A 20,749-nucleotide genomic window follows, 5' to 3' on the forward strand; every position below is an offset into this window, starting at 1 on the left:
TATCGATAAACAATACTTTGAAGGAAAGCTCAATGATACATTAGAAAATGACCAGCCATTCGTATAATGGCCACTAGGAACCATTCCCCTTGTCGCGAGCGCTTCGCGTACAGTCTCCGCTCACTCTTTTCTTCTCTTCGTCTCTTCTAGCTACGCTTTTTCTAATCGAAATACGACGGGGGCCAACAGAACCCTCCCTCCTCCTTTCCGACCGCGCGGTGTTGACCTCTCGACACACTATCCGCTGTATAGCACGTGCTGACCACCCCATCCTTCTCTAATTCTCTTTATTTTATGTTATATTTTGTTCGCGGGCCAATAGAACCACCCCCTTCTTTTCTGGAAGAGGTCTTGGCCTCTGCTGGTATCTGACACAATATCCATGGTATATCACTGACCCTCCCGTGTTTCTCTACTTATCTTTATTTTGTTTTATCTCCCGTTTTCGTCGCGTACGCGGTGGACCGTCGACCGAGAAGAAAAAAACGAAGAGGAAAAAAGGGGCCTTGTGGGTCCTTGGTGGGGGAGGGTTAGTGCATCGAACGCACCATCTTTCCCCGGCAGATGGCTTCTTCCCCTTTTTCGACGAGATGTGTTTTGCAAAGACGAAATAAGACCTACGAATGGAGAAAGGAGGAAAAGGGGAACAAGATGGATGAGAAGTCTCCACCATTCTACAAGGAACCAAGACTTGCGAACAACTAGGCAACTATACGGACTGAAAACTATCATGGGGAAGCGCTGATAATGATACACACTGACATACTGGAGAGTGTATCAAAAACCTGGCAAAACAAATAGCGACCGTCTTCCTTTTCTTCCATATGTATTGAAAAGACAAAGATAGAGAGAAAGTGACGGAGGGCGAAAAAGGAAAAGCGACCACACACGAAGAAAATTTTGCTTCTGACACCGCGGAACCTGTTATTCCGAGTTTCGATTTCATTTGAGGAAGACGGATTGTTTTCATGATAGACTGGTACCTGTCTACCAAAAGATTAGATAGGGTATCATTAGTTTGATTTGAAAGATCAGAAACGTAACGATTTGGTGAAAACAGCTCGGAAAAAATAGCTTGGAAGATTCGGAAAATAATAATTTTAGTTATTCCAAATTTCGTCTGCTCAAAAAACTGAGACAGAAGCTCCAATGTTATTATGAATATGCAAACTACCGAGATTTTCAGCTGCCTCGGAGGAAAAAACTATATGATTAATTATGGAAATTAGCAATTAGCACATTCATCCACAGAAAAGATTTGGGCGTTATTTTTAATTTCAAATGTCTAAACCCGTTAGCAGGAGCAAATCATAAATTTAATGAGCGTAATTAGCCAGAGAATGGCAAACCAAAGTTTCATAAAAGTGCATGTTCTTATCAGATAGTGGTGAGTCGATATAGTCATGTAGGCAGAAGTGTTAAAGAGAGAGAGTGGGAAAGTCAAAATTACTTTTCTGACATACGAAAGTGCTGAATACATAGAATTCATTTGATTCTAAGTGTTGAAAGAAAATCTTCTGGCCCTTATTGGAGTTGCCGATAGTCGCCCGAAACAACAGTACAAACAAATAGTGCCTCGTCCTTTACATCGTTAAAAACCACTGCCCTTGTGCCGTGAAATGAATAACAGTGCGTACCAAGTACGACGTAAAGGGCGCCGCGGCTCTGGCGTATGCATGCATCTTTTTAACATGCCATTATGTGTGAGATTCTTGAAAGAGATATATCACAGGTACACACTGGTACACACTGGTACACTTGGGAGCCAGTAGAAACGGGGATTGTGATATGATTGTATGTGAATTCTAATCCAGAGTGGCAGAGGGAGCTGTGGGTTTCCATAGAACAGGAATTGGGAAAAAAATGCACAGGTAGAGGTTGGAAGATTCGAAATTTGGCAGCTTGCAGGTGAAAATATTCTACTTTGGGAGTGTGTCGTGGTAATTCTGATTACCACAAACAGGTAGTCTTTAATGAACCATGCAGAATAAAAATAGCGCTCTATTTTTGTAATTGACAGCTTTTTTGTAATGACACTTCCTACAGAGTTATAGTCATTTCAAGACGAGAGCTCAAAATCGCACTATTTTGCACTGAACTGAGACAATTTGAGGGAGAAAACTTTGTCGATACGTAGCTTGCTAGGGAATGATCGAACAAAAAAGTTGACAACTACAAAACGAAAGCTCTAGTTTTGATTTGTAGGATCCAATAAAAACATAGTTAGTGAGAAAATCAGAACTACACATGACATAATCTCAAAGTAGGACAGTTTCAATTGAAAACGGCCGAATCACGATATCTTTTTGGCTGGTACTGTAAATATAATTTTGCTTGAAAACTATTATATTTTTCCAAATTGATAAAAAAACTTCATGAACATATTCGAATAGTCATTTATATCTTTACAAATTTTAGGTATTGCTTTTTTTGGTACCGTGATAAGAAAAACTGAATCGACACCACATCAATGACTGCTGACGTCTTCTGTAGATGCTCAAATTTTCTTTACCATGCTAAGGTGCAATTATATATTGCTTTGTTCTACGCAACAATAAAAAACAACTATATTTTCGTCATGTGAAGAATAAGAGTGCGTACCTAGTACGATAAGGAGAGCGCCCCGACACTGGTGCATTCATACATCTGTTTATTATGCCATTATGTGTGAAATTATTGGGGAAGCGATATCACAGGTACACACTGGTACACCCTGGTACAAATCGGAGCCAGTAGAAACAGGTGATTGAGATACGATTGTATGGGAATTCCACTCCCGGGTAACCGGGGAGCAGAAGATTATTTGACGATGTACCGTAAGAAACAATAAGAGTGGTGTACATACTTGAATAGACATCATTATAATACCATAAAACCAGAAATTGAGGCGCACTCACTAGCAAGAGTTTGAAGAAAGAAATGTTTATTTCTATCACAAAAATGAATAATAGATGCGAGTCCAGACTCATGAGTCGACTCCAGCAAAGAAAGCAGCAACAATGCATCGTTATTAACGACGGCGTGTTCCATCCTCGAAGAAGATTCCTCCATCGATGGCGCAATATTTTGGACAGATTCCCTTCTCTCCTTCACCTCCAGCGTTTCCTGGTGGTCCCGGTGTTCCTGGGTTTCCATCGCTTCCTGGTTGTCCCGCTGGTCCTGGTGGTCCCTTTGGTCCAGGTGCTCCTGCACCTCCACTTCCACTTTGTCCATCAGGTCCTGGTGGTCCAGCTGGTCCCGGTGGTCCTGCAGGTCCTGGTCCAGCATCTCCTCCAGTAGTGCTGGCTCCCGGCTCTCCTGGTCCTCCTGGCTGTCCTGGTTGTCCATCGTTACCTGGTGATCCTGGTGGCCCTGGTGGTCCCGCTGGTCCTGGTCCGGCTGGTCCGGCTGGTGCACCTGCTGGTCCTGGTCCTCCTGGTTGTCCGGGTTGTCCATCTGGTCCTGGTGGTCCGGGTGGTCCAGCTGGGCACGGTTGACATGGTGGTGGAGTGGAAGGCTCACATGGTGCAGCAGCTCCCTTTCCAGATGCTCCTGGCGATCCTGGTGCTCCTGGCTTTCCGGGCTTTCCTGGCTTTCCTGGGCGTCCTCCAGATCCTGGGGGTCCTGGATTGCAACATCCTGTGCATCCACCACCTCCACCTCCTCCGGCTCCGCCTCCACCTCCAGCTCCTCCAGCAGATGCATAAGCTTGTCTGGCAGTTCTGTTGTGTGTGACCTCCATCTCCCTGATATCAGACCACATATCGTGAACGGATCCCTGAAACAAAAATTGTATTAAGTTGTCTCATTTTAAAGTCAGACAGTTCACCTTGCAATACAAGGAATCCTTGTTCACTTGGGCCTTGGTGTGTTGCACATAATTGTACAAAAGTGGCAAAGTGAAGCAGAGAGAAACTGCGGCAATACATGAGAAGGCAACAGCGGAATAGGCGATGCAGCGGTAGGTACGAAGCTTAAGATCCACGTGAGACTCCATGGTTGACTGGTTGCTGTTGCTGAATGCAAACCAGTGATGTGATGATATGGCTCCAACGACTCGCCCTTTTATATCATCTCTCTCTCTCTGCTTATAGCGAAAACCAGTTACTACCAACTAGCCCTGAGAGGCAGAACACATGTTGCCTCCTATCTGCATATGGTTCCACATACTTTATTGTCATTTGTATTCCTTGTGGTTTTTTGTAATTATTACCAGTTGGTTAGCGGTTCTGATTTATTCTTGACCTCATCAGATGCTATCTTAGTCATGTTTTGTATAATTTTAATGTGTTCTTTGAAGTGGAATTGAAAATTGGAAATTCGCATTTGACTAGTTTTCTGACATTTTAATTTCATTCAATTAATGATGCTTGTTTTTCGAAGGAGTAAACCCAAATGAAAAAAATTGTTTTTGAAATTTCTCTCATTCAAACACGTTTGTGAATTCACTTTGTGATCTTTTGAAAACTTTGGGCACTCTAGAAACTTCTGAAAACCAGAAATATAAAACCCGAATCATGATTTTGCAAGTTTGCTTTACTTGTACCTTCCGGATTCCAAACGTTTAATACTGACATGCCTGATTAGTAAAATTTACATCTAAAAGTACAGTTTCGTCGAAATGGTTGTGTAATTTTGAAGTTTTGTGAAAAAATCGCAATATTTGAGACAAGAAACGTTTAGGGTACGTAGATAACACTCTCTTTTTATGCATTCATCAAGTTTTTTTTATAGTGCAATAAAATGTTTAGTCCAAATAAAAATCATCTCCAAGATAGTATAATCTATAGAAAACACTTCATAATCAGTGTCTGCCCAGAAAATCGGTTATCGTGTTGAATGCTCCTCCGAAAATCATGTCTGAAACAGTCCGAACCCACATAATAATGCAAATTTCAAAAATGTGTGCACTGGATATGATTTTGAATAAGTGTTTTTCGATCATTCATATCCTCCCACAGTATTCTTGCAAAATCCACTCAATTGTCTTTCTTGATTTTTCACCAGGTTGTATCTTTGTAGTATATTTTTCAAAATCTAGAAAACCTGCCTGTAAATACACACAAAGAGAATGGAAGTTTTAAAACTAACACTTGTGGAAGACTCGTGCAAGCCTTGGCGATCACAGTCGAGAATCACACAAGTGAACTCTAACTCTTAATCTAGGCTCCATACTATGTACAAAAGTAAAAATCTAGATGCGATTGAAGTATTTTAAAATTTTTATAGCATGGGACAAGCAGTGGCGTCGTGGCACACCCTAAGTGAAATTTACGAAATTTCGACTTCAGTGCAAGTTGAGAACTTCCAAGTACCTGGTGTTGACAACAGTTTACTTTTTGAATCCCAATTTTATTATTTGAGCACGTCTGTCACTCTATATTTTTAAGTTTTCAGCGATTCAGATCCCTTTCAACACTTTCTAATGTAAACTTCCACCTATTCGAAATCAAGAACATAATCGAGTTAAAAGAGAAAATGAAGATAGAATTGCGGAGAATTGATACCGCCGCAAACAACAATTACTTGGTTCTATCTGTCCAAAAAAAGAGACAGAAGTTTTTTCTTCTCTTTTTCTTTTTTTCTGTTGATTGCGTTGCGCCGTTACCAATGACATCTTCTGGAAACAAGGAACTGATTGTGATAAAAGAGAAAAAGAGAAAGAAATAGAGTAGAACAGAGAAAGTTACAATCTCTCAAAAAAAAATTGTCTCTATCCAGCCTTCTTCTCTCAAATTGATAAGACGAGTGTGACCAAACGTCAAGGATTTCCTATAAAAGGGCAGTCATGATACAAGTTTTCTCGTCGACCGTTCGGTTAACTCTTCACAGAAGGTTGGTTTTATTTTTCACTCATTTTTTCTTATAAAGATTTTGTCTTTCAGATGTCGTACGCGGTTGCAGTCACTAGTGCTGCATCAATCCTTGCTACTGGCATGTTGCTCATTTCTGTTGGAAACATCATCTCCGACTTGAACAACTTGCAATTGGAGATTACAGATGGCATGAATGATTTTAAGGTTTTCCTCCTGGATTACTGGAAAGCTAGTCTTTAAATTTTGAATATTCAGATGAAGTCCGATGAGACATGGTCCCGTATCTTGTCCCTTCACGTCAACCCAACTGGTGAAACTGCTGCTCCACCAAACTTCAAGACACTCTTCGGACGTCACAAGCGTAGCAACAGCCAATGTCACTGTGGACTCCAATCTCAAGGATGTCCAGACGGACCACCAGGAGCACGTGGACCACCAGGAGCTCCAGGACTCAACGGAAATCCAGGAGTCGATGGCAAGCCAGGAGTCAACGGAAAGGCTCTCACCTACGTTCATGCCGCCGAGGCTGATTGCATTCCATGCCCAGGAGGGCCAGCCGGACCACCAGGACCAGATGGAGAGCCAGGAGTCAAGGGACCAAACGGAGCGCCAGGACCAAACGGACATCCAGGACAACCAGGAACTCCAGGACCAGCTGGACCAGCCGGACCAGCCGGAAAGGCCGGACCAACAGGACCAACTGGACCACGCGGACCAGCAGGACCACGCGGAACTCGCCACGCTAAGGGAGTCGATGGAAAGCCAGGAGATGTTGGACCATGCGGACCAGAAGGACCAAAGGGAGCACCTGGAACTCCAGGAAACGACGGAACTCCAGGACCACGTGGATACGCTGGACAACCAGGAGTACCAGGAGAGCCAGGAGAGGACGGTTCTGCCGGACAACCAGGAGCCGATGGCGCGCCAGGAGACGACGCCGGATACTGTGCCTGCCCAGGAAGAACTATGTTCGAGGCTTGAAATGGTCAACTCTAATAAAGATTTTATCATTCATTTCAACTTTTTCATTAACTTTTCTTCACAGAAACAGAAAACGAAACTGGTTCTGTTGTGTTGTGTCATCTGACCGCGCTAAACTAAACTAATTAGAAAAGTCTTGATTTGATAAAGTGTAAAGTGGCTGTCTTCAGGGATCGGCAGAACAGATTGAAAATTTTAGTTACAAATTGTAACTTACAAACAGGGTGATTCATACAAAAGAATGTTCTGGATTGAGTTGGTTTATTCTGGGATTTGAAAATTCATTCATCACACTGAACGTAATAAAAAAAAGAGAACAACACAACACGAAAACATTTTCCACTCTTCTTCCTATTCAGCCAGAAGTGGTCATTCATACATACTCAATGAACTTCATTCCTCCATTCAAAATATTTTGGAGTGAAATTAAGCAAATAGACGACAAGGAACAACATGAACTGTTTGTCAGAGTATTCTGATAGGAGTCGAATTTGATAAGAAGAAATTTGTAAACAGAATGAATACGCTTGCAGAATCCGGCATACAAGTACATTTTCGGTCTTTTTGTTTTCCAAAAAAATATTGTTTTCAAGAAGAAACGGTGTTTACTACTGCTAAGAGGATAGCCAGATTTAGATACACCGACATTTTCATTTTCGCTCACATAATAATTCCTGCCATTCAGCTATGTTTGCCTCTTTTTTTGCCTCGTTACTCTCTTTTTCTCTTTTTTTCCACTCTCCTCCTTCCTCTTATTTACTCAAACTGTTCTCTTGATTATTGGTCGTCTATACATATGATGTCAAGCCTGAAATTCCAAGTTCTACTGCAACTTTTATATTGAAGATGAGATGGATTGGTTCAATATTACTCAGTTTCCTGCTTGCACCACATTTGATTCAATCTCGACTAGACATTAATTATAAAGGTGTTATAAATGTATGGCAATTTTTTTTCGGTGTGTTTCGCAACTTTCATATTTTTTTTTTTCAGAGTAAAAACACAGTGCTGTGGAATCCACTAGATGTGCCTTGTAATGAAAGTTTATGCACAGGACCATTATCGGAAATTTATTGTCATGGTGAAATATTACAAAATGCGTGGCAATTTGGATTGCAGAAATTGTGTCCTGGAGACAAGTTGAGAATTCCGGCTGCGGAGGTGTTAGAGAAATTTGACAAGTACGAATCGACACAAGGTTGTTATATTTTTATATTCTTCCAGGTTGAAGTACCCAATGCGAATAGATGATTTTCAAACGTTTTGCAAAGAAAGTTTTGAGCAAGTCAACTATTTAGAAGTTGTAAATCTGACGGATTGGGATATTGAGCCGAAATTTTTGAAAGAAATTACTAACCAGAAACATAAGTGAGTCTTTCACAAATTTCATAGTCGTAGGTTATACTTGTCAAGTCCCGGGCTGTGTCAGCAAAATTGCGACCCGGCTCAAATATTCGGATAATTGTCACCAAGATTCAAAATTCTTTTTTTTCCTGAAATTTTCGACTATGATTCAAAACTGAATGGAGTTTTGAAAAATGATGAAAAATGCGCACATTTTTGATAAAAAGTGAGAAAAACATTGAAAAAACTGTTTTCGAAAAAATTGATTCGTTTTTTGCGGAGCTTTGGACAGTATAATTTTGACTTTCTTTCAGAAAACTAGCCGCCGAACTAAACGAAAGGTGGAAACGACTAGCGCGTCAATTTACATCTGACGTCCTCCGCCACCCCGATATGTACCCCCTCCTACCCGTCCAAAAACCATTTATTGTTCCTGGTGGTCGATTCGATGTTTATTTCTATTGGGATACTTACTGGATAATCAAGGGGTTGCTGGTCTCCAAAATGTACGAGACAACGAAAGGAATCATAGAAAACTTCTCGAGTCTAGTTGTAACACTTGGGTTTATTCCGAATTCGGGTAATATTCAGTGAGTTTACTTTTTTTTAAAGGTGTAACATTGTTAATTAATTTTTATTATTTAAGACTAACACGACGATCTCAACCTCCTTTATTCCCACATATGATTTGGGAGTATACAAAAGCTACGAGTACATTTGACAAGAAATGGATGGAGAGTATGGAAATGGAAATGAGTTTTTGGGAGAAGAACCGGACGATAGAGGTTGAAGGACAAACGTTATTTGCATACAGAGTAAGTATAACTGCTGACAATGGACGTCTTTGGTGACGCCTGTGAGCCAAGTTATAATCTCTTAAATTTATTATTTGGTTAAGCTTTTTCACATGGAATTCCGAATCGGTCGGATATACGCCACGGCGCGATTCCAAATGTGTTCCCCAGCGAACCGCCGGTGCACGTACGTTAAAAAAACGAGAAAATCTTTGCGTATTTTGTTTGCCGATTCGGAATTCCATGTGAAAAAGCTTAACCATATGAAAAATTTGAGAGCTTATAAGTTGGGATACTAAGAAATTTTGCTGGTTTGAATGGCAAAAAGTTGAAAGCACCTATAACCAAATTTATAGATAGTTTGAAAGCCGCGTGTCCAAAGACTTACCTTATGAGATAGTCTCCTCAGTTTTATTTAAAATTTCAGACACTATCCAACTGCCCAAGACCAGAAAATTTCCGTGGAGACTACCAAATCGGTATGAACTCATCCGACCCTTCCAGTGTTTGGAGGTCTATTTCATCTGCATGCGAGAGTGGGTGGGATTTTAGTTCTCGGTGGATGCAGAGCAATAACACAGGTGTGGTAAATAAAGAAGTTTTAAAATTAAATTTTTGATTTCAGCTGACTTATCCAGTATCCACACCGATCAAATAGTTCCTGTAGACTTGAATGTGATTATTGCAAAAAATTATATTATTTTGGCGTCATATTCGGATCATTTTGGGAATTTTGAGTGAGTTCTTCTACTTTCTCAATTTCGAAAAAAGTATTTAGAAACTTACGTCAATTAATTACAGTAAGGCTGCTGTATACCGAAGAAAGTTTGACCAACTGAGTGATGCGATCCAAAAAATTTTCTGGGATGATAAAAAGGGCGCATGGTTTGATTATGATATACCCACTAAAAAAAAGAAGTGAGTCGTTTCATGAAGCAAGTTTTTCTGAAATTCAAAAATTCAGCTTGAACTTCTACCCTTCCAATGTTTATCCACTGATGCTTCCCGGTTTCGAACAGTTTTCCGCCAAGGTTGAGGGGTACATAAAATCATCAGGAGCACTGAATTATGCTGGTGGTATTCCATCATCTCTACCCGCTAACTCTGTGCAGCAATGGGATTTTCCAAATGTCTGGGCACCAAATCAACATTTTGTGATTCAAAGTTTTCTTGCTTCCAATTGCAGTTTTTTGCAACAGGTAACTAAACTTTCTACTTTTTTTTTCTCAAATTTTGATTCCAGGAAGCAAAAAAGCAAGCCGCGTCTTTCATAGAAACAGTTTACAATGGGATTTACAACCCTGTTGGTGTAGTTGGTGGTGGAGTATGGGAGAAATATGACGCAAGAAGTACTGGAGGTGCTCCAGGAGCCGGAGGAGAATATATTGTGAGTCAATAGTTGTCTTATCACCGATAAATATCGATTCCAGGTCCAAGAAGGTTTTGGATGGACAAATGGAGCTGTGTTAGACCTAATTTGGACATTCCGACAAGATCAACACCAAAGACAAGAGAAATCGGAAGATATTGAGAATGTGACACTCAATAGGTCCCAACAATCAGCTCTGGTCTATGCAGCTGGTGGATTCTGTGCAATTGTTGCTATTACTGTGCTTGCAAAAGGTCTCATTTCACGAAAAAAACAAAATCGACGGGGAGACGATCTGGAATCAAGTGCATTACTTCTCGGTGATGACGATGACGATCAAGAAGAGTTATAGAGGTTTTAATTGGAGACGAGTTAATTTATTTGTATTATTTCTGGTTTATTGATTATTGAATAAATATTTAGAATAACATGGCATGATATGAAGGAACAACTGATTAAGAGAGAAATCTCAGAAAAGATAGATTAAGAATGAATTGAGGATTTTTGAGAAATGAGATGTGGGAGGTAAAACAAAACTGTTGGTGGCACCAAGAGAAACAGAAAATAAGATCTGCATACAGTTCTAAACGTAATAGTAGAGGACGAATGAAGCCAAAAAGAGAAGTGACAGCCAGGAAGAAATTGGAGCGGTGTAACCTGAAAAATTATAATTTTCAATCAAATTGTATAAGAGATTTACAATTTCACTTACTCAATGACTGATACTCGTGAACTTCGTATCTCATCTGCTGAACAGGAACTTGGCCGCCAATAATCTCGATCGCAATTCTCATTTGATGCTCAGTGCAGAGACCTCCAATCACATTATTGATTCCGTAAGCCTCGCCGGTGGAAGTTGCTGGAAAACCCAAAAATGAGACTAGAATCACGAGAATTTGTAGACTTACAAATGAGATAGTAGGTTTTTCCCACTTCAAACTCCATACCACCAGGGATTGGGTTTCTGCTACGGAAGTTGAGCTTGATTGTTTCCTGAAACTTTTCGGAGTGCACTTCAGCGTACATAGGGAACTTACTGTTCTATCTTCATCCCCACAGACTCCAAATGGCTGGGACCGGTCAGTGTAGCATTGTTCAAATTCTTTCTCAGACACCTGGAAATTTACAATGAAACAATATTCGTAAGATTTAATTGGTTACCCAATACAGCTTGGCGTATTCATAACTCATTCCTTGGTGATAAGATTCTGGACAGACAATCGTCAATTGGTCTCCGAGACGGACATGCATTTTGGTGAATTTAAAGTTTTCATTGAAGCTGGAAGAATAATTGCTAAAATGAGGTTAAAAACAAGGTTGACCTATAAAAAACTATAAACTTACAACCTAGAATTCCAGATGACATCATGGTAAGCGCGGGTTTCAGCAATAGCGATGAAAAGGGAAAGCCAGATAGCACTGTACAGTACACCTGGCTTCATGGTGGTACCTGGAAGAAATTACCAAAAAATAACTAGAACTGGAGCCAAAGGAAAGAAAATAATGATCGAGGTGCTCTGAATCAATGTCCCTCGGGAATAATCTATGCGGAAAAGCGAGCAGTAGGCGGAGACGCAGATCGGGTGATATCGATTACTGTACACCATGCGGCTCCGCCCAGAAAAAGAAGGAGCAGACAGTTTTTCCCGGTGTGGAAGGGCATGAAGAGGCGCGGGCGTCAAGCAAAGAAAGCATGTGCGACGCGGAGACGCTGCAAATGAGTAATAGCTGAGTTGGTGTTCCATGTGCCAAAATCACTTATTGTTCTATGTTGAATATCTGTGAGATGGGAGAAGAGAAGTTTCCAGAAATACTAAATCAATCGGGGACCGCTAAGTATTAATATCAGGTCCAAAAAGGTTTTGGGTGAACGAACGGAGTTGTGTTAGACCTAATTTGGACATTCCGACACGATCAACACCAAAGACAAGAGATATCTGAAGATATTGAGAATTTGACACCGAATATGCCCCAACAATCAACTCTGGTCTATGCAGCTTGTGGATTTTGTGCAGTTGTTGCTATTACTATGCTTGCAAAAAGTATAATTTCACGAAAATATTGAAATCGACGGAGAGATTAACTGGAATCGAGTACTTTACTTTTCGGTGACGACGATAACGATCGAGATGAGTTATAAAGGTTTTAATTGGTATAAAGGTTTTAATTGGTCAACAGTAGCAAAGAAGTTGGAGAGCCAGAAAACACTATACAGTACACCAGGTTTCATGGTGATACCTGGAAGATATTAGAGAAAAAATAATGAGAACGGGAGCTAAAAGAGAAAAATATCGTTGAGGAGCTCTCAATCAATGTCTCTCGGGAATGATCTATGCGAAAAAACGTAGAGTAGGCGGAGACACAGATATGCGATATTGATTACTGTACACCAGTAGAGAAAATCTCCGCCCACAAAAAAATGGTCTCAACAGTCGTTCTCCGAAGCGGAAGGGCACGGAGAGGCGCGGGCGTCAGGCGGAGAGAGCATGTGCGACTCGGAGACGCTGCAAATGAGTAATAGCTGAGTTGGTGTTCCATGAGACAAAATCACTTATTGTTCTATGTTGAATATCTGTGGAAGGGGGAGGAGAGAAGTTTCCAAAAATGCTAAATCAATCGGGGACCGAGAAATAGAGAAATGCGTGTTTTTGCAAAAGTGATAAAACAGGCATATATGGAAAATATTTATTACGTCGTTAAGGGTTTTTTTCTTAAATTACTCTTCTTGTAGTTTCTGATTGGATAAAAGTAACATTTGAAACACTATGTTTTCTGAAAATGGCATTAAAAGTTCTACGATAAGGGAGCACATAATAAATAGTAAGAAGAGGGTCAAAAATAGTGTAAATGAATCCAAACGGGCTCACAGCGAATTCCGCAACCAAACTGTCAGAATGTGTGTACTGAGCATAAATGTAGTATGTGAAACTTGGAACGTAGCAGAAAAGCGGGAGAAGCGTTTGGAGAGTTAGCCCCTGAAAAAAGAAACGGTTTTCTGTGTGGGAGGATGAGCAGAAAAAGATTACAACCAACCTGAATCATGCTCTTAGTCTGCTCTATCTTCTCGGCGTGATATGATTTAGATGTTTTGTTCAGGATTTTCATTATCTTGCTGAAAGAGAAACAAAATAAAAGCGAAGGAGTTTCACAACACACCTTCGAAATAACAAAGCAATGAAAGGTGTTCCATAGATGCCGAGCATCATTAAAAGTGTTTGGATTGTAGCTATAACACTTTTTACTTCAGAAAAACCAAGGACGGTATAACTATCAATATCATATGTTGGATGCAATGCCATTAGCTCTGCGGCAACTTTTGATAAATCACTTGGAGAGAGCACTTCGAATATCTGAAAAAGTCGTGTCAAAATACAATACCGGCCGAAATTATATCACATTTTGCCTCATTCAGTTGTGATTGTCCAACTTTGAGAATGTAACAAAGTAAAACTAATTGTCCCACAAAATAACTTTTGAAGGAATCGAACAAACCAAGAGTAGAATTTAATTTTTTAGTTGATAACTTTTTGTGCTCCCTAGCAAGTTACATTACGACAAAGTAATTTTTTCCTCAAATCATCCCATTTTAGTGTAAAATAGTGCGATTTTTGTGCTGTCCATTTGAAATGACCATAACTCTCTGAGGAGAGTCCGTACAGAAAAGTTATCAACTACAAAAATAGAGTTCTACTATTGTTCTGTTCGATTCCATAAAAAGTTGTTTTGTGGGACAGTTAGATTTGTTAGGACATACTCTCAAAGTTGGATATTTGCGATTAAAAAAGGCAGAAATGATATATTTTTGGCCGGTACTGAAGGTTTGGCTAGTAACTCACCAGAAATACAAGTGGGATACCGTAACTGATAACTAGTTGTTTGTAATGACGATTTCTGGTGAAGCTATTGGTTGTTAACATCTCATAGCGATAGTAAAACGCAATGATTAATGATGTGGCACATGCAATCAAAGAGGTTTCAAGAATTTGGAATATGACTTTACAAGGAATCGTTCCAAAGTATTTGCATGGTCCATAGCAGAGTAATGCCATGGTGTCAGAACTAGGAACCGCCCTACAAAAAACATCTTAACACAAATTTTATGAACATTTATACAAACCTGCACTGCAAAAAATACGCACTTATCGTTGATATGAATTGCAGAACCAAAGTATTGAATAAATAAATTTTCATATCCTTCAGCGATCTGACTCTGCATTTTATCATTAGAAACAGCAATAGGATCTGGGAAGTAATTGCAAGAAGAAAGTAGAGGTTATAGAATATAGTTAAGATCAACACCAACCGATTCTCCATGTCCGACATCATGTTTCTCGTGAATGATTGGAGTAGTTTGTTCAAAAACTAATAACGGGGTATGGTAGGTGGCTCACGAGATACTGGGCGGAGGAGTGGGAGGGAAGGAGGGACGGAGTGTGTAGTGTGTTCCAGTTGAGTGAATTTTGACGTCGATATCAATGGAATCACTATGCAGAAGAGATATGTATAGTTGTCTGATAGTAAAAGCTACAAACTATTATACTTGGAACTTTTTTGACAACAGAGGTAGACGAGAATTCCACAATAACAAAAACGTTCACCTGTTAGAACAGACTCATTCAATTTTCATGGAACTTTTCTAAGTTCCGGTGAATAAGCAATATTTGCTGAGTAATATAATCTACCTGAAAAACACAGAATAGAGAAAAGCATTTCATTGAAAAATATATTAAAAAATAAAATTGCATTAAAATATTATTTTTGTTCGTTACAATTTCGTCGAGGCAGTGTTTCTTCGTTGAAAATTTGCATTCGTCGGGAAAGTTGTGATTTCGGTTCCTTCTTCGGATATTGATGGCAGGTATTTGAAGACTCTTTTGCAGAGAGCACGACGGTACGGTAGCACAAAGTAGAATGTGAGCAGTGGATTGATGAACGCCGTGAAGGATCCGAATATGTTGAGAAGATATTCAAAGTAGAGGTTGGATTCGCCTGGAAAATATTTGAGGTTTGAAAATGAGTTTTACGTCTTTTTTAAATTAAGTTACCTGAAATTTGCGAGTAAAGGAAATACGAGTATGGTGGGATGTACACGCAGAATGGTATTAAGGTTTGTATGAGTAGGCCCTGCAATTAATTAATTATGTTATTTATATTGTAGTCCTTCCTATGCTCCTCACATTAATTAGTTGCTTGCAATAAGCGACGGGTATCCGTTGAACCGTATTTGTAGATATGATGTTGTTGATTTTTCTGAAAAATGATTTTTTGAAAAAAAAAACGTAGTCTCCGTCATATTTGTTTACTTCCAATTAAAAGAATGATGTTAGTGACATTTCGAAAGTTGAAAGTCCAGTGTTTTACATATAATTAAAATTGTCATTTTATAAAAAATCTAATCTTGGTAATAGCAGAGTACGATTTGTACTGATGTTATGTTTTTTTTTGGATACTGAACGCAGTTGGAATTTGAAAAAGTGGATTGATGAAAAACTACAATAAACAAAAAATAATAATAAATCTTACCGGCGATAATAGAAAGCTATCAATGGAGCAACGTAAACCCCCAATGAAATCAGCAATTGAGCAATAATTGCTCCGACTCCTTTCGAATCCGAAAACCCAATCAACGCGTTAGTCGTGTAATCATAATCCGGGTGCATTTCTCTTGTTTCTGCTTCAACAATTGCATAATCAGAGTCAGTCAAGAGTTGAAAGATCTGCAAGTGCATGACAAGATTATTCATGAACCTATTTTAGAAACGTGTACTCACCATCATAGTAGTGGGGAAAGTTAAGAAAATGATAAAGATTTTGGCATGGTTATTAGTGTTCGTCTGGTGTAGTTTTAAAAGACGATACCGGTAGTAGAAGGATAAGAGGATGGAAAAACTGGCGGCGACCACGGAACATTGTACAACGGCGAAAGTGACAAAACAAGTGTTTTGTCCGAAGTACTTGCATGGTCCGTAGCAGAATACGGCAAGTGTTGACTTGTTGGCGACGGGTCTAAAAAATGTTTCTCTGATTATATACAGAACCGTTCAAAAAGTTATCAACGTTGGATGTTAACAGTGGAGAATGACTAAGTTAGATAGTGTATTTCGCTTTTACATATTTGTCCGATGCACTTAACTTTGTATGGGTTGAACAGTGCAAAAACAGCACATCATTTTTGTAGTTGACCATTTTTTTATAGGAACACTTGTTGACAGTCTCCTGGTCCCCGAATCAGGGTCCTGTCCCACTCCAAACTAAAATGTAATAATTGTTCTCTAAATTATTCTAATTTAGTTTACATTTATTTCATATTTTACTTTCTGTTATTTTCTCCCTTTTTCCCTGTTTCTTTAACTCCATTGGAAGCGGAAGTAATTCCCTTTCAATTCAAATCACCGCCATACTCGTTGTCTGCGTCTCCACTATCAAAGGCGCACGCTATTAACAACATCACTGGTCTCGCCGCGCCGACACACAGGAAACGAGTGCAACCGTAGCTGACCGACAACAACGACTTGGCCTAATCATAATTTATTCAGTCTAACTTTTTAGCTAATCTTTAGATTCTTTTGTTGAGATTTTCCCCCGTTTTATTGTAGATTTGTTGGAGAAGTTGTAGTCGAGCACTCGGCGAATCCCTCGGTTCTTCTCCTTTTAGGAGAATCACCGCGGGTATTCTTCTAGTCCTCTACGAACCTTTTCCCCTTTAACCCTATTTTCTGTAAAGGAGATAACCGGTATAGGTTTTTAATGCAGTCCCTCGTTGGACATGCTTTTTATCCTAATAAACCTGTTATCTATAAACACGCGTTATTCCTTACAAATGGGCGCCTTCTAATACCTCTGAACCACCTAAAAAGAAGGTATAATTGCGAGAACATGTACATCTCACTCGGCTCTTACCGGCGGCCTTCTGTCCCCCTCTCGAGAGATAGAAGAGATGGCCACATTTGGTGCATCTGACCAGGTTTACTGGCTTCCGGAGGAAATTTCGATGAAAATCGATTTTTCCGTCGGCCCAGCGAATCAGTCGGTTTCGCTCACAATTTGCCCAAAAATCGATTTTTTCGATTGAATTTGTTCGATTATCACGTGTTTCTCCTTGAGAATTTAGTGTTTTAGGCGAAATTTTATTTCGCAAGTCTCAAATTCGGGTATTTCTCAACGAATTATCGCGGAAATTATGCTTTATTTTTTAAATTTCGCGCGCCTTTGGCGTCGTCCTTTAAAATTTATAGCAAGCGCGCTCTAGTGAGACGCGGGGTTTAGGCCTCGTTTTCATTAATTTGCGAATTTCCTCGCGATTTCTCGTCACTTTTTTTGGGTTTTCCGTCGGTTTTTCGCGATTTTTTCGCGATAAAGCGACCGAATACCCCGAAAATAGTGCCAGAGTCTTTGAAAACCCCGATTTATCGGCGTTTTCGCGAGGAATTCGGCAGAAATTCCCGAGAAATCGGCGCTGGCCTAAATTATTTCCTTTTCTTCGGAAAAGTTGAGATTTTTTGGCCCAGAGCTGCATTGCTCGCACAGTTTCTGCCACCTCGGCTCGCATTCTCCACTTCTCGTCGTCATTTTGGCTCCCTCGTGCACATTTCGTCGATTTTCGCTGGAATTTGGACTCGATTCGCCCGGAGACCCCTCGGATCGACCGTTTGCGCGATGTTGTCGGGCGTCGCAGCTCGTTAGCTGTCTTCAGGTACCCGTTTCCACCGGTTTTCGCTAGATTTAGCCTTCGCTCGGCATTTCGAAATATTGCGAAATATTTCGAAAATCCCGAGAGAAGCGAATCAAAGCGAAAACTAATCGGAAACACTCGGTGTCCTGTTGTATGGCTATCACGTGTCGCGTTCGCTTCGGGAGCAGTCCGTTCTGGTCTAATTTCCCTCGATTTTCGCGAGAAAATCGATCGGAAAGTCCGAGGAAGGCTCCGAATGGGATTCTATTGCTATTTTTGCTGTGGTTTTCAAGGATTGGATGCAATTTCCCTCGATTCTCCGCCGGATTCCGACGTCGCTCGCGATTTCGAAATGTTGCGAAACATTTCGAAAATCCCGAGAGGCATGGAAATCGACTGGGATTGATGAAATCGCCTCGTGGACGGTCAAATACGATGTCGAGAAGAAGGAATACAGTCGAATTTCCTCGTTTTGACTCAAAATCCCCTCGTTTTTCGCTGAAAAAAATATTTTTTCGGCTTAATACGGGGTTATTGCGGTTGGTTTTGTTTTCGATGGCTCCCTAGTGAGCGGGGTGTGCTAGTTGCTCCGGTTCTTGCTGTGTTTTAACACGGAATTATCCGTTTGCGGAACAAAAGAGCTTCTGAGGCACGCCAATCACTCGGAGACTTCCGAATTCAAATGCCCAATCTATCGGATATCTGTTGTTTGGATATTCGACGCCTCTTTGCGGATTCGATGTGTCGATTGGAGGAAATTTCGCAAGTTTATCGATTTTTCAATTCTTTTTGGATTCGCTCGGAATTTCGGGAAACCGAAAATCCTTGAGAGCTGCCGAAGAGACTGGAAGTCGATACAAGCTTGAGAAGGATCCTCATTTATTGACGCGAAGGATTCAAGACATTTTCTCAAGATTCGAGCTCTAGAGAACTCCGATAGTCACTTCGGTGATTAAAGGACGAGATTTCGAACCCTCGAGTTAAGAGAGAATGTAAATAAAAACTGGGGGTCCCTGGGTTTGTGTGTTGTGCGGATTGCGGTTATTCTTCTGCCGAATTGCTGAAACTGGCCTAGATCTTCGGATTTCGGACAGTTTTCAGTAGTTCTTGCCCTGTCGGGGGATCAGCAGCTATTGCTGCAGACGATCTCCCTCGTGGGACGGACGTCTCTCCGAATCGGCACAATGTGCGGATCCTCGGGTCGGCTGATGTTTTGATTGCGTGGTTCTGGAACAGCAGAAGTATTCTGATGTTTCGAGAGCTACGAGGTCGAGGCAGAGCAGGCGAGCCCCCTCGTGTGAAGCTAAGGCTGTTCTAGATCTTAGTTTTGAGACTTTAGGAGCTCGTTGAGAGCTGGCGTAAGCGGTGCCAGGCAAGAGACGGGGCGTACCTCCAGAGTGGATGATCCTGCTCCTCGCCTCAAGTGCTCCACCACACTGCGTCGGCTGAGTTCGTGTAGCGTGTAGATGCGTCATTGTTCCCCCTAGCGAATACCTTCCACTTCGAGTGGTCATTTAAGTCGGCAAGGGAACTTCGACGTGTATACAAGCGCTATATGGGCTTCATGATCTAATGCGAGGGCATGTACAGTGCCCAAGTGTCGTCATCCCCTTGCTGTGATTGTGATTAGCGAGTAACGAAGAGTTTCATTAGACGGCAGACTAACTTCTTTCGCCTTATTGTTTCTAGGGAGTTTTGGGAGAATTCTGCGAAAGCGGAAGTCTTCTGGGACAAACTAGTAACGATTCGGCAGTCGTTTGAAAGAAGGGAAGCTGACGTGCTTTGCTAAGGACCAGCCGAAGGCTCAGGACTTCATAAGTCGTAGTAGATAGCGTAGCAGTACGTTCGGTTGAGTCTGTGATTGCTTACGTTCGAGATTGAGGAGGAATTGGCGATAGTTCCGCTTCGAACTCGAATATAAAAGTGATCCTAGAAGAACCCGATGGTGATAACGCGAGCCTCGGTCGTCTGATCTCCCTCGATTTATTTCGAGTCTTTCGGATTCCCGTCACCTCGCCGACTTGCCTCGCTTGTTCTTTTAGTGATTCTTCTGAGTGGACCCTTCGCTTTCAGAATCCCTCGAAAGGATTTGGTGGAATCAGTCGGTTGATTGCGTTCCCTTCAATCCGTAACGAGTATCCTGGTAAGGGTTCGGCTGATGCCTAAATTCGAAAACGCGTGATTTAGGTCACGTGGTTAGTAGAGTGGAAGCGATCGAGCAGTCGAAACCTTCTGTTACTCGAACGGAGAGATCGGAAACGAAATTGGGCGAAGGATTGCTCCAAATCTCCGGAGAAGGGAATCGCTACTATCGCAGAATACTGAGTAATTTCGCACTTGTCTTCTGCGATTAGATAGATCTCGTGGAGTCAATCTGCCACTCTTATCTGCTGTTCGACAGTCGCTCGCGGCTGATCAGGGGATACGAGCCGTGAGATTTCCTCCGCGGGGTACGTTTGGTGTCAGCTTCATCGGTTTACGATGACGAGCATGTTTCAGCTCGGAGCGAAGAGCTCGCCATACATTCGTATGGTTGAGATTTGAGCTTCGGGAAGATACTTGAGCGTATAAGTAAAAGTTGGAGAGCTGTATACTGAATGGGTGCCAGTTCGTTCTAGTCGGATCGAGCCATTCGAATTTCGTATCGACAGGGTGCCCTCATAGAGGGAGCTCCTCGATACATGCGTTTAGATTTTCGAATACCTCTATCCGATGACCTCGAAAACTGACCTATTTACCAGAAGACTTAGTTGAGAAGCTGAAGAATATTCGTATATCCTTTATATGATCATTT

The 20,749-nt window shown here is 41.1% G+C and overlaps 6 protein-coding genes across 6 annotated transcripts; 2 read left to right on the plus strand and 4 right to left on the minus strand.

The window, feature by feature from the left end:
* Positions 1-5,864: 5,864 nt before the first annotated feature.
* GCK72_025713 (uncharacterized protein) lies at positions 5,865-6,776 on the plus strand (the record flags this gene model as incomplete). The annotated part of the gene is made up of 2 exons (XM_003105599.2): positions 5,865-5,999; positions 6,051-6,776. The coding sequence occupies 2 exons, from the start codon at positions 5,865-5,867 to the stop codon at positions 6,774-6,776; spliced, it is 861 nt and encodes a 286-aa protein (XP_003105647.1).
* On the minus strand, positions 5,898-7,009 carry GCK72_025714 (uncharacterized protein; the record flags this gene model as incomplete). Its single annotated transcript, XM_053736455.1, has 3 exons — positions 5,898-6,301; positions 6,358-6,771; positions 6,994-7,009. The coding sequence occupies 3 exons, from the start codon at positions 7,007-7,009 to the stop codon at positions 5,898-5,900; spliced, it is 834 nt and encodes a 277-aa protein (XP_053580021.1).
* A 1,504-nt stretch (positions 7,010-8,513) lies between these two features.
* GCK72_025715 (uncharacterized protein) lies at positions 8,514-10,635 on the plus strand (the record flags this gene model as incomplete). Its single annotated transcript, XM_003105513.2, has 8 exons — positions 8,514-8,710; positions 8,767-8,935; positions 9,342-9,495; positions 9,540-9,651; positions 9,716-9,832; positions 9,879-10,113; positions 10,158-10,301; positions 10,345-10,635. 8 exons carry the CDS (start codon positions 8,514-8,516, stop codon positions 10,633-10,635), a joined length of 1,419 nt encoding a protein of 472 aa, XP_003105561.2.
* Positions 10,636-10,866: 231 nt separating this feature from the next.
* On the minus strand, positions 10,867-11,725 carry GCK72_025716 (uncharacterized protein; the record flags this gene model as incomplete). The annotated part of the gene is made up of 6 exons (XM_003105434.2): positions 10,867-10,940; positions 10,996-11,142; positions 11,192-11,276; positions 11,321-11,398; positions 11,445-11,562; positions 11,628-11,725. The coding sequence occupies 6 exons, from the start codon at positions 11,723-11,725 to the stop codon at positions 10,867-10,869; spliced, it is 600 nt and encodes a 199-aa protein (XP_003105482.2).
* A 1,269-nt stretch (positions 11,726-12,994) lies between these two features.
* Positions 12,995-14,609, minus strand: GCK72_025717 (uncharacterized protein; the record flags this gene model as incomplete). Its single annotated transcript, XM_053736456.1, has 6 exons — positions 12,995-13,258; positions 13,317-13,395; positions 13,440-13,633; positions 14,120-14,354; positions 14,401-14,493; positions 14,587-14,609. The coding sequence occupies 6 exons, from the start codon at positions 14,607-14,609 to the stop codon at positions 12,995-12,997; spliced, it is 888 nt and encodes a 295-aa protein (XP_053580022.1).
* A 439-nt stretch (positions 14,610-15,048) lies between these two features.
* GCK72_025718 (uncharacterized protein) lies at positions 15,049-16,060 on the minus strand (the record flags this gene model as incomplete). Its single annotated transcript, XM_003105594.2, has 5 exons — positions 15,049-15,272; positions 15,329-15,407; positions 15,461-15,533; positions 15,807-16,000; positions 16,055-16,060. The coding sequence occupies 5 exons, from the start codon at positions 16,058-16,060 to the stop codon at positions 15,049-15,051; spliced, it is 576 nt and encodes a 191-aa protein (XP_003105642.2).
* Between the last annotated feature and the right edge of the window lie 4,689 nt (positions 16,061-20,749).

This window comes from Caenorhabditis remanei, chromosome X (assembly GCF_010183535.1).
Source record: "Caenorhabditis remanei strain PX506 chromosome X, whole genome shotgun sequence".
Lineage (NCBI taxonomy): Eukaryota > Metazoa > Nematoda > Chromadorea > Rhabditida > Rhabditidae > Caenorhabditis > Caenorhabditis remanei.